The sequence below is a fragment of the Homalodisca vitripennis genome, chromosome 4 (assembly GCF_021130785.1).
Source record: "Homalodisca vitripennis isolate AUS2020 chromosome 4, UT_GWSS_2.1, whole genome shotgun sequence".
NCBI classification, from domain to species: Eukaryota; Metazoa; Arthropoda; class Insecta; order Hemiptera; family Cicadellidae; genus Homalodisca; species Homalodisca vitripennis.
The window spans coordinates 174,583,543-174,602,745 of record NC_060210.1 but is presented as its reverse complement, the minus strand read 5'-3'; the positions used below and the strand labels follow the sequence as shown (position 1 = coordinate 174,602,745).

General features: G+C 33.6%; 1 protein-coding gene across 1 annotated transcript; it reads right to left on the bottom strand.

Annotated features, from left to right (window-relative positions):
• Positions 1–231: 231 nt before the first annotated feature.
• Positions 232–9,901, bottom strand: LOC124361521 (5-oxoprolinase-like). The gene is made up of 4 exons (XM_046815576.1): positions 9,857–9,901; positions 6,471–6,708; positions 4,701–4,865; positions 232–356 (listed from the first exon to the last, which is right to left on the bottom strand). Exons 2-4 carry the CDS (start codon positions 6,482–6,484, stop codon positions 326–328), a joined length of 210 nt encoding a protein of 69 aa, XP_046671532.1. The 5' UTR covers positions 6,485–6,708; positions 9,857–9,901; the 3' UTR covers positions 232–325.
• Between the last annotated feature and the right edge of the window lie 9,302 nt (positions 9,902–19,203).

Sequence of the window (19,203 nt, the reverse complement as noted above, 5' to 3'; positions counted from 1 at the left end):
TTTAAACCTTAAACTATAACAGAGCTAAGAAAATTATAAAATTAAGAATGTAAACCAGAAAGTATGCATTATTATTTTTTTTAATTATAAAAAAAAATTTGAATGCAAAAAACTTTAGTGAATTGGTAGAACTTTAAACAATATTTTGATTCAAACCTGATCGTTCAACCAACCTTCACCATATTATACTAAAATGACAATATGAGTAGATTAGAAGTAGTATTATAGCCTTTCACATATTCAAATGTATTTATTATAGAGAATACTTACAAATCCATTGGTGTGAGACCTCCATCACTTTGCATAAACAAAACATTGACGCCTTTCAAATTATCTTTGAATCCAGAGGCAAAGCCCTAACAATTAATAAAACTGAGTTGTAATTTTAGACAGTAAATAGTAATATATTAACTTTTTGTAAAAGATGGCATTTTAAATAATAATTTTATTTTTGTTGTTATAATGTTAACTCTCATAAGTAATTGTTTTTAAATTTTAAACAATACAATTTTCCACAGAAACATGTTGTTTTGCATTGAACAAATATTATTACTAATTTAACTTTTACTGTATACAGATGTTGTTAAACACAGGTATTTATTACTCTATTATAATAATTCCATGACCTTCAAACAATTTCAAGTTGCAAGGGCAAGTACACCAACCATTGACTGTTTCATCATATCGCTATTACTTTAATTATATTCACAATCACTAAACAACATATTGTCAATTTCAGACTAATGTAATTTTCATGTTTCATTATTATATGCAATGAAAACAAACTGTGAAAAAGTGAGGACAGTGAAAACCAAACACAACGAAATAGTCCCTTCCAGCTCAGTTAGATGATATAAGTTAGACTTTGTTACAACTACAATATATTACTTTGGCAGTGCTAAGTTGGCAAACGAACTAATCCGAGATATTTATAAGATTAATTTTTGATACAAGTTTTCAGTTTTTTTGGGCTATTTTGGTACAGTTATTATTTTTTAAAGCCGTATTATAAAGGCATATGTATAAACTTTGGAACGGGTAGTAGATTTTGAGCTCTGGGCTGGTCATGTTTGGTGAAGTTATGCAGAAATGTTTGGCAAGTGCTACCATGAGGGCAATTGCATAGGCTGATTTTGTATACAAAATCTTCTTAAAATAAACAATTAAGCTAGCCAATCTGAGATATTATTTTGGTTAGTAGTTGCATAAATACTTCGAAAGGATACTTGATTGATATCTAGTGGAAATTCAGCAACTTAAATAAAACAAGTACTAGGTTCAAATGTGGAACTACATAACAAGCACGTTTATCGGCAATCAGTCTTGACTGGTATCATGTGACTCTAGGACACCTCAAATAGTAGTGTGTGTGTACCTCAAAGGGTTAAAATATAACCATATATATATAATTGTATCACACCAAATGTGGGACAACATATTGAGCATTGTCTATCGACAATCAGTCTTGACTGGTAATCATGTGACTCTAGGACACCTCAATTAGTAGTGTGTGGTGTACCTCAAAGGGTTAAAACTATAACCATATATATATTGTATCACACCAAATGTGGACAACATAATCGAGCATGTCTATCGACAATCAGTCTTGACTGGTATCATGTGACACTAGGACACCTCAAAATAGTAGTGTGTTGTGTACCTCAAAGGGTTAAAATATAACCATATATATATTGTATCACACCAAATGTGGACAACTTAATCGAGCATGGTCGATCGACCACTCAGTTTTGACTGGCATCATGTGGACCTCTAGGACACCTCAATTAGTAGTGTGTGTGTACCTCAAAGGGTTAAAATATAACCATATATATATTGTATCACACCAAATGTGGACAACATATCGAGCCATGTCTATACGACAATCAGTCTTGACTGGTATCATGTGACACTAGGACAACCTCAAATAGTAGTTGTGTGTGTACCTCAAAGGGTTAAAATATAACCATATATATATTGTATCACACCAAATGTGGACAACTTATCGAGCATGGTCTATCGACAATCAGTTTTGACTGGCATCATGTTGACTCTAGGACAACCTCAAATAGTAGTGTGTGTGTACCTCAAAGGGTTAAACTATTACCATATATATTGTAATCACACCAAATGTGGACAACATATCGAGCATGTCTATCGACAATCAGTCTTAAACTGGCCCATGTAACTCTAGGACTGTAACTCTACCACAAAGGGTTAAAACATTACCAGATATATTGTATCACACCAAAAATGTGGACAACATATCGATCATGTCTATCGACAATCAATATGGAACACTGGCTCATGTAACTCTAGGAGCTGTAACTCTACCTCAAAGGGTTAAAATATTACCATATATATTTGTAGTATCACAACCAAATGTGGACAACATATCGAGCATGTCTATCGACAATCAGTCTTGACTGGCATCATGTGACTCTTTGACACCTCAAATAGTAGTGTGTGTGTGTACCTCACAAGGGTTGGTTTTAAACTATTACCATATATATTGTATCACACACAAATGTGGACAACATATCGAGCATGTCTATCGACAATCAGTCTTGAACTGGCTCATGTAACTCTAGGACTGTAACTCTACCTCAAAGGGTTAAAACATTACCAGATATATTGTATCACACCAAATGTGGACAACATATCGAGCATGTCTATCGACAATCAGTCTTGAACTGGCTCATGTAACTCTAGGACTGTAACTCTACCTCAAAGGGTTAAAATATTACCATATATATTGTATCACACCAAATGTGGACAACATATCGAGCATGTCTATCGACAATCAGTCTTGACTGGCATCATGTGACTCTTTGACACCTCAAATAGTAGTGTGTGTGTACCTCAAAGGGTTAAACTATTACCATATATATTGTATCACACCAAATGTGGACAACATATTGAGCATGTCTATTGACAATCAGTCTTGAACTGGCTCATGTAACTCTAGCACTGTAACTCTACCACAAAGGGTTAAAACATTACCAGATATATTGTATCACACCCAAATGTGGACAACATATTGAGCATGTCTATCGACAATCAGTCTTGAACTGGCTCATGTAACTCTAGGACTGTAACTCTACCACAAAGGGTTAAAACATTACCAGATATATTGTATGACACCAAATGTGGACAACATATTGAGCATGTCTATCGACAATCAGTCTTGAACTGGCTCATGTAACTCTAGGACTGTAACTCTACCTCAAAGGGTTAAAACATTACCAGATATATTGTATGACACCAAATGTGGACCACATAACTTGTACATGTATCGGCAATAGGCCAGTAAAATAGATATGTATTTATTTGTAAGAAACAACATTAAACTAAAAATGCTGCAGGTTTATAAATCCATTCTCACAAGAAAAGCATAACACAATTACTAAATAACAAAAAAAGACATGAATAAAAATACCTATTAATTAGAGATTACATAAGCGTTCATAAAACATATAAATAAACATAGAGCAGTTATTCTTATATTATTACAGTGAGCATATGATGAGTAACATCTGGCTGTCTAGATTTCTCACTGTAACACATGCTTCACAGTAGGATTGGTAAGATATGAATAAAAAGAAATAGATCCCATCTAAAAATATAAACTATGGCACTTAAACATAGTTTTGTGATAACAGTAAAGGTAATTACGTAGACATATGTAGCACTTCATTTAACATGTCATTATCATCTCAGACTACATATTGACATGTAGCCTGGTATATATATATATATATATATATATATATATATATATATATACATATATATATAATATATATATATATATATATATATATATATATATATGGCCTGACTATTGCCATATAAATAAATTTTATATTTTTTATTTAAATATAAATAAAAGAATTTATATATATATATATATATATATATATATATATATAAATATATATATATATATATATATATATATATATATAAATTCTAAGAGCATAAATAGTAATGAGATATAATTATGAATGCTATAGAATACTTCAGTAAAACTGTCCATATTACAGATGATCTGAAATATTTTAGTAAAAAAAAGTATTTGATTACATATAAATTCTTATTTTGATCATCTAGAAAAAGAAAAAATGTATTTATTATTGCAAATAAATAAATATTTTTGCAATAGTACATTTAAATTACTGTACAGAAGAGATTAGTTTTACAGTATTAGGATAATTACTCGTATATTGAGAACAAAGAATACTAATAGTTTACCCGAAAATTTTGGTGTTGAACAAATTTAAAAAAAAGTATGTCTATTACAGATTTTCTTCCACATATTCACATTACTTTTGTACATTTTTGATGTTGGTTCTTCACAATATTTATGATAATAAAAAAAAATTCTAGGAAGAAGAATTATGTAAAAAATTTTGTACAGTTCCTTTTTTTATTTACATAACCCTGATCTACATTTCTTTAAAAAAAATCTATGTTCAACAATGTACAATTAAAGCAAATGTTGTATGCATGGTGGTTTTTTTCTAAAATAAGCTTGCAAATTGCTGAAGATGGGTGGCCATGTTGAACAATTGACATGATGCAGATCTAAAGATAACATTTGAATTTTGAAAGGCCATGGGGAAAAGGAGAATCAATGTTACGATTTTCAGACTTGTAAAAACAAAATCAATTAGATATCAATCAAGCAAGTGAGACACTACCTGGACGTATTTCTTGATATGAGGTGTGAGGTAAGCGTCAGCACAGGCTGTGAAACCTCTGGCCACCAATGCGCCAACATAGGCATGACTTGGTGTGAGAGAGAGACATGATCAAACCCTGCCTTCTCCGCCAACTTTCCCACCAACAACTCATCCTCTACATATCTGAAATCCATCATTACATTCAGTTTAATTAATATAGTTTTACTAAACTTATATAAAAATGTATTTACCAGTCAGGTTTTACCAAAATATAACTAGATATGATAGTGAATTATAGAAATTAGTTTATTGCCTATATTACTTTTTTAATGCATAATTGCTAGTGTCAAGTATTTTTCAACTTCCAACAAATATTTATTTGGAAATTATTTCATGTAATATCAGAGGATGTATGTTTATACAAGGGAAATTTTTTAAGTAAGGGCCGTTTCTCTCTAAAGTCTCGTAGTTTGTGTGACTGATACAACAAGGCATGCATACCAGATCCTGGAATTCTTTGCGAACACATGTGTCAGTTGCAGCTCCGTACCTAACGCTTAAACATCATTGTGTGTATTTATTAAGTTTAAGATTATTGAATCGCACATAGTCTTTACAATTCGGCCAGTGATATGATTTTGACCACAGGAAACATATCGACTGCTGACATTCATCTTCAGCTTTAAGAAGTGTACAGAGATACAGTAATGAGTGAAGGTAAAGTTCGAAAATGGGTAAGAGAGATTAAAGATGGCTGTATAAATATTCATGACAAAGAACATTCAGGTCGACAGTTTGTGGTCTCAGAAGACTTGGTGACAGCAAGTGGACATAAAAATTCGTGAGGACAGACGATTCACAATAACCATCCTTTATATGGAATACCTGACAAATTCTTATCTATAGAATGTCACACATTTTCTCCTGTCAAAGTCAAGGCCAAACAAATACTGTCACAGCAAAAGATCATGCCAACAGATTTTTGCTGGTGGAATTTGTACCACGAGGAACAAGAATTAATGCAGAAGCCTACTGCACAACCATAACCAAGCTCCACCAAGCAAACAAAACAAAAGACACAGCAAGCTTGACAAAGTGAATTTTTGCACGTTTTTTGCAGTCAGAAAACATATTACTGACAGAATTTCACAGGCTGCAGGGTATTCAATAATTCTAAACAGTTACATTTGTAGGTACTACAGTGAACTATTAATGGCCCTTACTTTAAAACACGTCCCTGACACTGCAATCACATTACAGTTTAGACAACTAATTAAAGCCAATTTGTTCTTGGTCTGTCTTTGATATTATTTTATAACAAAGACATACATCATAATGAAAATGATTAAATACAATATAATTTTAGCATTTTGTTTATAACATACACAAATTTTAACATTGGCCATCTCTATACTATTAAATTAACAACAAAAACTAAAAAAATAAAACCAATAATTTTACTTATAAAAATTGTAAGATATAAATGTATTTTTAAGAAATTGAATTATATCATGAAAACATAATGCCCATAAGTTTAACACATTGACTGTGACGGACGTCCATCACTGCTATTTCCACTGTCCTAAAGTCGTTACATGAGTCGTTTCTTAGTAAAGATGTTAATGAAATTGTCAGCATTTGGTTATGATTGTTGATGTATCTTTATCCATAATTTTACAATTTATACAAAAGGAAAAATTATTCTTTTACTAGTCACTCAACTAACCAAAAATATGGTCTCTCTTAAGAGCGTTATTTAAAATACAAACTTATAAATATGAGACTAACGTGTAAGAGTGCATGAGAACAACGGCTACGCTGTTGATGCCTCGAGCCTTGAGGTCAGTGAGCTGAGAGAGTAAGCTTGCTGAGTCTAGTGGCCGTCGTGGATGTACAGTGGCTCCCCTGTCTTGCCCTCCACTCGCTGGTACTGGTGAGTCAGACTGCACCGCCCGTCCATAGCTGGCACCACCCTGCAGTCCACCTCCACCACCTCCTCATACAGCACTCCAGGTGTCACTATCTCCTACGTCACACATCAGTTAATTAGTTCTAACCTTACTTATATTCACACTTCATTTCCATGATCATGGCATTTATTCTTATACAGTTTTATAAAATAATGATAAACAAAAGTTTATTCCATACTTGGAAACACATTTAGCCTGAAATTATATCCAAATTGGTATGCTTCATCATTTTTCTTAATTTCAAGTGAATTTTTTTATATTATTTACCAAAAAGATATTAATGTAAGCATTTAAAAACAAGACAATTGATCATAACAATTTTTGTAAAAATATATTTGTATTCTATTATTAGAATAGATTTGTAAAGCACATTTTACAAAGACTACATGTACTTGGTTAGTATCCGAGCTTAAACTTGAAAATGCCTCTTGATCAATATGTTTTAACAAGTCGTCTTCAATTGAAAGGTCTGTATTGGAATGAACTATAGCTAATTAGTTGTGTTTTGCATAATGTCATTACTGAACTATAATCAGAAATATTTAAACAGCACCTTCAAATGAGCAAATGATTTCCAGCTTGTATATTGAGCTTCAATATTGAGACAAATAAATCTATCATAACAGATTTGATTGATTGTGTAGAAAACATAATGTGCTGTTGTAACCTTCCACCACTTTCATGCACCTTTGTTATTTCATTATTTTTTGTAATGATGAAAAGATTCCCAGAAATCCATTGCTCACTTGTAATCACAACTTATACTTTGGCAAATACAGTTGTAGTATAACTACATCTGGTAATGAACTATTTGGCATCATCCCTCAATCAACCACAGAAGTCAACAATATTATCACACTCTAAAAGTCCTTGTGAAAGTGATGAGTACATGTCTGTTTTGGTCTCTACACATTGCAGGCTGCTAGAGGCTAGAGACGTAAATAGGAGATTTTTTGAAGAATTTAGGTGACAGGATAGGTTGGCATTATCATTATGTGCCAGAAGGAACTGTGTCTGCAACCAATGAGAGTGAGAAGAGATGTCGCAGATGTCACCTTCTTACACAGAATTGTCAGTTCTCCCTTTCATTACTTTGTCAACTTGACAACAATGACATACTGTGAGCAATATTTATAGTCTATGTCGCATATATTTGATAAACTTATATTGATCTTGACTTGCCTATGTAGTTCTGTGGAATATCTTGTGGCTGAATAAATATTTATTCTATTATAGTCTTGAGATACTTTTAAATATAATTTCAGGGTGCCTACTGGAACAAGATCAACAATATTTTTCATCTGCTGTATCAAAAGCATACTATATAACTATAGCATTCCACTGGTTTCATTCCTTGTCTCGAAAATCAGATTTCGTCTGCGATTGATTTTTTCACTATAAGCTTTTTTGATATAAAAAAATACATCACTCATTTGTTTCACCAATAAGGCTCTTTTATCTAAATTACATTGATGTTCATTATTATTCATTTATTTATTGTTTTATATTTATTTACTTTAATATTGTCCCTTGCTAACACTGTCATTTTTTTCAATCATTGTCGTTTTGTATATAGATATCAAGATAATTCTAAATACACATATCACTTTTTCTAATAGCTATCATCTAATTATAATAACATTTTAAAACTAATTTACCATTGGAAATTGAAATAAATACAAGTAAATACAGAATATAGATAAAGGCAATTGTTTAATCAAAGCCTTCCTTGATAGGACAAAAGTTAGAAATTAAGCTGGCATCAGTCAATGCATACTTGCAAAATATTTAGACAATAATGAGTTAAGAGACCTCAAATCAAGGATGAAAGAAATAAAATATTTTATACCTCAAGTAGTACAGGTCCAACTTTTGTTCTGGATCTACTTTTATAGAGTCACTGATATTATGTTACTAAAAACTAACATTGCTTTTTTGCAGATGATATGAGTATGTCAAAAATACATCACTCATTTGTTTTCACCAATAAGGCTCTTTTATCTAAATTACATTGATGTTCATTATTATTCATTTATTTATTGTTTTATATTTATTTACTTTAATATTGTCCCTTGCTAACACTGTCATTTTTTTTCAATCATTGTCGTTTTGTATATAGATATCAAGATAATTCTAAATACACATATCACTTTTTCTAATAGCTATCATCTAATTATAATAACATTTTAAAACTAATTTACCATTGGAAATTGAAATAAATACAAGTAAATACAGAATATAGATAAAGGCAATTGTTTAATCAAAGCCTTCCTTGATAGGACAAAAGTTAGAAATTAAGCTGGCATCAGTCAATGCATACTTGAAAAATATTTAGACAATAATGAGTTAAGAGACCTCAAATCAAGGATGAAAGAAATAAAATATTTTATACCTCAAGTAGTACAGGTCCAACTTTTGTTCTGGATCTACTTTTATAGAGTCACTGATATTATGTTACTAAAAACTAAGATTGCTTTTTTGCAGATGATATGAGTATGTCTGTGAAAATTGGTCAAAGGTACATGGCACAATTTATGAAAATTATTCATGGATCTTTCACCAGGGCAATCAATTATACTTGTTCTTTATGCGAAGACCTTTGTTACCAAGCACAAAATTTATGTGTTGGACCACCTGCTATCACTAGTCAAATTACCTCCTTGTGGATTTTTCACTCAAATCTAGTCATCTATGAGAGAAAACAAATTTCAAGTCTATTTAACAGTGATAGCAAGTGTCAAAAGGTTACAAGCAATCCTTACCAAAAGTGACAGAGGTTACAAGCAATCCTTACCAAAAATGACAGAGGTTACAAGCAATCCTTACCAAAAGTGACAGAGGTTACAAGCAATCCTTACCAAAAGTGACAGAGGTTACAAGCAATCCTTACCAAAAGTGACAGAGGTTATAAGCAATCCTTACCAAAAGTGACAGAGGTTACAAGCAATCCTTACCAAAAGAACTTCCAGCACTGCTTTACACAGTGGACAATCATTAATAAATGTAAGACGTTAATACGAAATAGTTAATTTAATTACAAATGTGCTATTCTTATTTAGACATAATGGATTTTTTACTTCGTTTTTATATCCTGTTTTTAACACTCTCCACCATTTCAACCATCTTTTACTAAACTTATTTTTATTGAATTACTATATAAAACTATGGATAGAATTCAGATGTATTGTAACAAAGAATTAATACCAGATCAAATATTTTTGGCCTTGCTTGGTTTTCCAATGTAGAGAACATCCTTAAAGCCCTTGGTGATGAGGAGAGCCATTCTCTCACCCTTGCGCTCCAACAGAGCATTGGTTGCCACTGTCGTGCCCATCCGAATCCACTCTATCAGTGATCCATCCACTGGCTCAGAAGCTGGCATTGGCACTCCTGTCTCCTATGAAAATATATATGTATGTTATAAACCTCTGAATATGCCTGGACATGGCATATTTATATTATATTCAGTGACCTCCACCAAGAGGTTTGCATGTTTAAGCTTCCATAACATGCTTATTTACTAAACTATCATTTTGAAACTGTACAAATTTACAACTAGAATATCAAGAATAGTTGTAAAATTTACAACTCTCTCATTCTCACAGAAGCGTGATGGTGGTCAAAAAAAAAATCCCAATTTCTTTATCTCTATATAGTACTTTTCAATAAATGCTCTGTGCAAATACTTTTCAATTAAACAGGGTTAAAACAGCTGATTAAAGTATTTTTAACAGCGGTTTGATTAAAACAGACAACACTAACACAAAACATTACAAAGTGATTCTTTTGAGTGCAGTTTTACAATAAAGTTTATATTGAATATACAGTAGAGCAAAAAGTATTAAGTGTTGTGCATGCACCGTTGCTTTTTATAATATTTAGGAATTTTAGACAATTTCAGGTTGCTTTCCAAGGTGTTACACTATCAGAAATCAGAAAACTATCATCTAAACCATTAATAACTAAATGGAAGAATTTGTTATTTGAAACATAAAGCTTACTAAAATGTACGGTCGGACTGCAGATTAGGAAAAAGAAGAACTGGTATGTGCTTCTCTACTCTGCTTACCAAGTAAACCAAAATCATTGAGAAAGATAAAACTTCAGTGCAAAGAATTATTAAAATCATTACATTAAATTTTCTAAAAGCTACAAATAGCCCATAACCTGCTTGAGGATGATCTGGACAGAAGAATAGAATTATATTATGGTTAACTTTCTATTGCGATAAATGTTGTAGTTTATTTTTATTTAGGGAGAGGATGTTAAAATGCTTTTTGTACAGTGGGAGGCTTGTTGTCCCCTCAATAGTGCAGGACACCTGCAGGCTCATTGTCCCATAGACTACCCGGCTAAAATCCCCTCATTACCGAGGACACTAAGGTTTTTGTCTACTTTTTTTCACCCCGAGTACAGACTTGCCACAGTGCTTCACACAGTTCCAAGTGTCCTCTCCCTGGACCATAACTCCAATGATGTTCTCGGGAGTACCTGCGAAGCTGATCTCAGCAGAGAGAGAAAGCCCACCACACATACCACCTCTCGCATTAAAAAAACTTCTGCAAAACATAGTGTCGATGACAGCAGACATGGCTTGAGGTTCCATGACCCCCCTGTGCTCAGCCGATCTGGCATACGAGTCGGATCGGTTCCTGGCTCCCTGCGCAGCTCTACGGAGACATTTCCTCCGGAGTTCAGCCATCCATCAATTGACTGGTTTCTTTCTTCACTCGTCGACGAGAGACACCGGGCATGGACTGTTTACACGCAGACGAGATGAGAGTCATAGTTGCTGTGACCAGATCTTCAGCGCTTCCATGATGACCAAGCGTCTTATTCTTGACGAGATCCTCAAATGAGTTTTTGTCCAGACATTCCAGTGTCGAGGCAGAGGAGCAGAATTGTTATCCGGATTCACCTGTTCGGAAAGGAACTTAAATTATGATCTGGTGGTCGATGGCGGAATAGTTCTCACTGACGTTTCTGTCGGTAATCCGGTGGGCAATCCCTTCAGATGATAATAAGATGTCCGGTGTCATCTCTCCATACCCTGGACGACTGAAGGTGGAAACGCCGCCCTTGTTAAGGATTATGGAGTCCCGACCTGGTAGCCATTTCCAGGATGTAACGGCCTCGAGAGTTTATCTAGAAGAACCCAACTCTACCGCTCTGGCATTAAAATCGCCACAAAGATGTCCGCCATCGGTGATGTTCCTGATTCTCATCCTCAAGGTAATCACGGTAATGAAAGTCCGCAATGTTGATTTGGTGTGAGTTAGCAGGAGAAAAAGGTGAAACCCTCGTTCCTCACCCAAATGAAACCGTTACTCTAGCTGGTTACCAGGAAAGGTGCCTTTCAGAGGTTAAGAATCCAGATTGCCGGAGAGTGCCAGAAGGATCCGAGAACCACTGCAGGGAGCGACGGTTCTGATATTACTCACTGAAAAGCAAGAGCCAAGCTCAGAGGCAAACTGGTACAGCAGATCATTTGCTGTTTTGCTCCTCTGCATGTTTAATTGAGAACTCTTATCATTTCTTCTGAGACTGGACTTCTGGAGTGCTTGTTTATACACCCCGCAGCGACTCGACCTAGCGGAATGTCGCAACTGGCTTCCGAACACAGGACACCAGACTCAGCGGCGGTGCATGTACCTTGTGGCCCTGGCCACCACACTTTTAGCAGATACTGCTCTTGATGGGACCGCTGCAGCGATTGGTTTCATGAACTTTTTGCCACATCTCTGGCACCCAGGGTAAGAATTGCCATCTTCTGTCCACGAAAATTGGCCTTTGACACGCTAGGCTACTTCAATGGCATTACCAAGGGCAGATTTGATGGCGTTTGCCTACTTCCATTTCGGTAGTTTGTCCAGGTCCCTCACTACCAGCGTTGACTTGGGTTCGAGGACATGGACTGTCGCGTTAGCACCCAAGATGGATTGAAGTCGGTGCGGAAAGTGGACTTACTCACGCGCCGGCTTCTCTGCAAAACGACAGGAAGATTGCTGGCACAGGTCTTCCTGTGGCCCTTAATTCCGGCGCCCCTCTCATCAGGCTTTGCCTTCTGACAATGTCCCCCAGCACATTGGTGTAGGATTAACCTTCCTACGGCATGATTAAAAGGGTGTTCAGAAAGTTCCGGAGGGACTTCTTCTGAGGTTTCTTATTCTCCCTTATGCCAGCTTGATCTTCAGGTTGCTGAGGAGGGGTTTTCTTCCTGGACTTCCTCCCGATGACCTTGAACCAGAGACCAGATCTCTGTGTCCACATCTGCTGGTTCTTCCATCTTCTTTTTGTCTACCTCACACTCGGCAGTATAAATCTGATAGTAGGCATAACATCAATTATTACAATACCAATAATCCTCATATTCTAGATGAAAAAACAAATTAAATCAAAAGAAATTACTGTAAGGGCGTCTTGAATCAACGTCTATTGATCTATTTTTCGGTTCCAGAAATATAGGCAAGCAATTTTCCAACAAGATGGTGCTGCACCTTACTATATAAATTTCATTCAAGAATTTACTAAGACTCTTTTTCAGTTTTGGATTAGTCTTGGTCAGTTATTTGGATTGACCAACCAGATCTCCTGATTTAACTGTGCGTGACTTTTTCTTATGGGATTACGTGAAGGAACAAGTGTACACCCTCAGTTGAACAATGGTGATGATTTAAAAAACTTTATCAAAGAGGGACTTCTTCAAATACCCCAGAACTTTTTAAGACTTAACTTGTATGAGTCATTTGTTTTTGTTGTTATCAGTGACGCATAAATGGATTTCAATTTAAATAAAGTAATTTTTACAGTTAACTTTTCATTACTATTTAGTTAAAAAGAAATCGTTTCCATCAGCGACTTTAAAATATTTTTCTTTCAACCATAATCCTGTGAACAGGAAAATTTTACACACCATTCTTGATATTCTAATTAAAGACTGTAAAGTTTCTAAATAATCAGTCCGTAAACAAACATGTCATGAAAGCTTAAATATATTTATCTGTAAACACACACACACACACGCACACAAGCACACACACGCACGCACGCACACACACATGCACACGCACACACGCTATATTTAAATATTATATTACATTTTTACTGTTGGTGTACATACATGTCTGTACATATTTTTCATTTTTTATAGTGAATTTCAAATACTAAAAGTGTAAATTTAGTGAACCTTTATCTCTTCTAAAAAACTCAAGCTATTGCACTTTGTAAGTATAACCAAGCTATAAATAGAAATAAAAATTCTTGGGCACTAAAACACCATTAAAAATATCATGCCAATGGATTCAAATTTATGCCATAGTATTTCTGTGTAACAACAGAAATAGTAATCTGATCAACTCACAAATTAATTTGTGTCTTCTAGTTCAACAATACAGTGTGAAAAAACACATTAATATTCCTATAAGGAAACAAGAACAAAATGAACTACCTAGTATAATCTAAAGCTATTATATTTAATGACTAGTGTGGAGAAAGAGGGTATTAGTCCAATTAGTACAAAAGTTAGAATGTTTAAAAATGTTGACGATTTCTGAAACACACAACAGTAGGCTTTAGGAGAATGATATAACAATAACGTGTTTTATCTTATCTGAAGTATGATTAAGAACAAAAACATGTGAACTTAATAAAATAAAGAATCATAGACTGCAACTTAATTCGTTGAGACAGTTAATTCCATTATCAGGAACTTGGTTTGTTATGGCTTACATTTTCCCAATGATAGTCCAAGATAACCAATCAATCATTGTAACAGTAAGGCCATAACTGTGAATTTTTAGCAGCAATTTACAAAGTCAAAATACAATATATTATAGAAAAACAATGAACCAAAAAATAAATGGACAATGGTACTAAGTGGTGGTGGTGGTGGTGGTGGTTTGTGGTGGTTTACAAACAGTATACATTGTGTTACTGTTTAAATTTTATGGTGGCGGCTAGATGCAACAAGGCCTACACACAGGCAGATTGTCCATGTAGGCTTTCCAGTATTGATATATTTAATTGTTGCGCAACTCTTTACATTTCTCTTACATTTTCTTCTATATATAAGCTGTTGTATAAATAATTATAGCTATTTGATCTCTACAAAGATTGTATACATGAATATATAAACTGCTGGAATGAGGTTCTGGGTTAGGTTTTGTTTAGAAAATCTAGTCACACATTTAACTTGTAATTATTTTTCCCTTATTTACCACTTAGCTGCAACAAGAACAGTTTCAAATTTTTTTTAAATATTCTCTATAAGGTAATTCATTTGACAAGACATGAATTAAATTGGAAGTAACAATTTAAATAAATAAAGTAATTATTTTTATTCTCTAAAACATTACTTTTTGATTTAACATAATAAGTTTATAAACTGTATTTTTTAACAAAGATTTCATTTGTTTAATAATAATATATTCATCCTAGCCTATGTCCTGATCTACAATGTCCTATCTTACAATTCCGTTCATTACAATAATTATTTTATTACAGATACAATGAAATATGTACAGATTGTTTTTACTTTATTACAAATATGTCTTAAATTCAGAGATTTTTTCAACAATATAAATTTAGGTTTTAGTTTTTACATAAAGAGGAAATAATTTTTTAATTTATGCAAAGAAAGAGTAATGGTATAATTTTTTCCTTGACTAAATCTTTAATGATATGATAAAGGCATGTGATTCATCATATGCAAGCACTAAAAGAGAGAGAATGATTAAGTAAATATACATAAGTCAAAATCACCTGTTCCTTCATTTTGCTACAAAACGGGAATTTTTAAAGATATTTTCAATCCTAGAACATTGGAATTGTAGTTTTTAAAAATGTATGAGGACAATTGGTTTCCCTTTATTTCAAATTATTCATGGGTAATGTAAAATTTTTTTTTATTTTAAATATTTTTAAACAAAAAACGAGACAAATACACTGTATCTAGTAAATTATATTACCTATTCGTGGAGCTAGAAAATTATTACTTTCTAAATAGATTTTCTCACTCCTAGTCATCATACATTCCTTATAATATACAGGGGGGTGCAAAAGTAGGTATACAGTAATTAAATATGTTAAAGAATAAGTAGGTTTATTTTCTACAAAAACTAAACTTTTACAATCTATTTTAAGAGCGTTAAGAAACAGAAATTAAACTCTTAAAAGTGTTGTACTTCACCAATACACTTACTTCCTTTTGTGTTCAAATTGTTTGCCTTCACAGTCAACACACTGCTGTAACCTTGAAGTTACGCTTAAACACACTTTTCGGCAAAGTTCTTTATTTTCATCTATGTCTTGGCAACCTTGGCGAATGAATTCAACCATCTGATTAAGATCACGAGGTTTTTTCGAAAAAACCTTGTCTTTGACAACTCCCCAAAAGAAAAAAAATCCATCGGTGTCAGATCGGGAGATCTTGATGGCCATTCAACCGATCCTCTTCGACCGATCCACGAGTTAGGAAACTCCCGATTTAGTAGGTCACGCACGATTGTCGCATAGTGGGCAGGAGCTCCATCTTGTTGGAAGTAGAATTCCTCATTACCCTGCTGGATTTTGATTTGTGGTATAACGTCAGTCAGCATGTTCCTGTATGCATGTTGGTCTACAGTGTTATGAAAAATGACAGGTCCAATGACACCTTTACATGAAATGCTAGCCCAAACTGTTACTCCAGGTTGATTCAGCTGTTCTTCGAATGTCAAGTGTGGATTATCAAAACAGTAATAGACACAGTTGTGTCTATTGACTGCACCTGAAAGCTTAAAATTAGCCTCATCGCTCCAAACAATTTTTTGAATAATTCCCGCACCTTGAAGTTCCTCGTTTAAACATTATCTCGCCAAAACTGCAGTCGACGATCAGGGTCGTCCTCTATTAGCCCATGAATAAGTCTTGGAATGTACATTTTCAAACCTAACCATTTCATTAGGCGTCCTAAAGATCTGCGTTCAATGCCCAGTTCAATTGATGCCCTTTTTCTTGACTTTTTTGGGCTTTGAACATAGGTCTGCGCGACAATCATTTCGTTTTCAGGAGTAGTGACAGTGATTGGTCGTCCAGCCTTTGGACCATTGCAGATAGATCCTGTAAGGTTAAACTTATCTCTTAGTCTATAAATACTTAATCTGGTTGGTGGTGGTGTATCAAACTCTTCTCTCCATCTCTCTCGAACTCTTTCACAGTTTTCTGTCTTCCAATATTCTTTCAAAACCCACTTTCGTTGATCGTTGGTCATGTAACCAGCCATGATGACAGAAGTGTAATAATAACAACAGTAACAATGAGAAAACATTGCCAGCTGTTAGTAGCAAACGTATTACACAGCTGATCAGGTAGCTAACTTGGGGTATTACCAACCAACTAAAACTGTATACCTACTTTTGCACCCCTCTGTATAAAAAGTAGGTAATGTAAAATTAACACAAAATTTCAGTATATATTACATGATACACATTTCAAAATTCTCCTTGACATGTACTAATTGATGTAAATTAAAGAACATTACTGTTACTTTTGTAATTAAAACTAATATAAATTAACTGTCATTTTTACAAAACATTCTTGTGTTCATCATTTCTTTCCAAACAGTAAAAAGCCTGTCCTTAAATGCATATCTGAGTTGTATTAAAATCTTCTCTTGGAATGCCTCTATATATCACTACTCTACATTTTTTAAATCTGCTACATCATCTCATCAAGAATAATAAATTTCAACCATAGATTTGAAGTGTTCCTACAAAAACATTGTCCAACAGTAATATATCTGATGACCTTGCAATATTACTAAGTAGGAGTAAGCAAAACCATGTGAGACATATCAGGCTTGGTTTCGCTGAGGTTGTATGTAAAATTATTTCAAGTCTACATCTACAAATTTTAAAGTAATATATGATAATGCTCAATTTGTTTACAAAGGTATTTATCCTGCAATTTTCTTGTTACCAGCATGGTCATCCAAAGATGACTAACAATTAGCCAAAATCCCATGATTTTTTTATTTTGTCTATAAATAAAAAATTAAAGTAAAGGATGTCTTATTTTACCAGACAAAGTTAGGGCAAAAAGCCCTCTCTAACACTTGACTCGGGGACCAATGGCTTAAAGATGACTTCCTAACCACCACCACCAAAAGCCAAACAGGCGAGTGCTTGTAAGAACAGGATTGCTAACCCATCCAAGCATTAGCCACAAGCGACGTTGCTTGATTCGGTTATCTTACAATAACCGCTGTACCTGTTACAACTATGCTATAATACACTGTCTCAAGATATTGTGTGCAGAAATTTATTTTTTATAGCTCCTTGAGTGATAGGCTTCACTAATGCTCAGTAATTCTAATATCTAAACATAATTCCATATTTACTTTCAAATTAATTTTTTTACTGAGTGTGATAAATATGGAAATCCATCACAATGGATTTTCCATTGTGATGGAAAAATCTTTTTTATTTTTTATTTACTGAAAATACTCAATGAGACTGAAAAACAGGATTTTATTACGTAGAACAAAGAACGTGTTGGAACAAACAAAACAAGCCTACAGCTAGAGGGTGTTTCTTTTTTTGGTAATTGCATATAATTACATTGTCACTTTTATATGTTTTATAGATTTTCATACTGAGATATGTTATTCATAATGGGAGGTATATTCATTATAAAATATACATTGTCATGTACAAGTAATGGAAAATTCATTTACAGAAACATTTAACTTAAGCTATAGGTAACCTACTTTCTAAGCTTATTCAGCAAGGAGAAGAAACTTTTGCATAATCTATTTGAGTTTTTAGGAGAGCTTATTGATGGGTGTAATGAAAGTCATACCTTGCTATTTTATTTTTTTAGCTTTTACAAGTTGAAGAAATAAGCTAAATTTGAACTATTAAAAAAAAATTGAAATGTGCTGAAAAAGTGACAACTACAATATTTTTTAGAAAGAGTACTTCTTTGGTAACCTTGGATCTGCTTAAACTTTTAACGAGCTAACAGTAAAGAAACCTGTGTAACCGTACAATTTTTTTGGAACACCCTATACACAAGAAGCAAAATAAATTTTTAACTTAGAAAAATTATCAGTAACTAGTGACCTTTTCAAATGAGGTATGGCTTGACATTACCATTACATTAGAAAATCTTTAAAAAATTGCCCCTACCTTCCCTTTTTGTGCCATTTTAGGGTATTTGCGAGTGATATGATAAAAATTATTTTCATGAATTTTTTGAGGTTGAAATATGAGGGTTTCGTTAAAACCAAGAAGGAGGTAGGTTTTCTCGGTTCAGCTGTTATATATACATTGCGTATGGGTGGTCTGCCTCACCCTGTACTACAAACAGTATATAATAATCAACTATTATACAATCAAGCCCAACAATGATATTTATTTATTACTTCACTTATTTTAGTATTTTTCAAAGCTGTATTTAAAAACACACACACACACGTGCATGCACATATTGCCAATAGATTATTACTGTCAATACATTTTGTACATAGAAAATTGTCATAGATTTCAATATAAAGAAAGACACACGGTTAT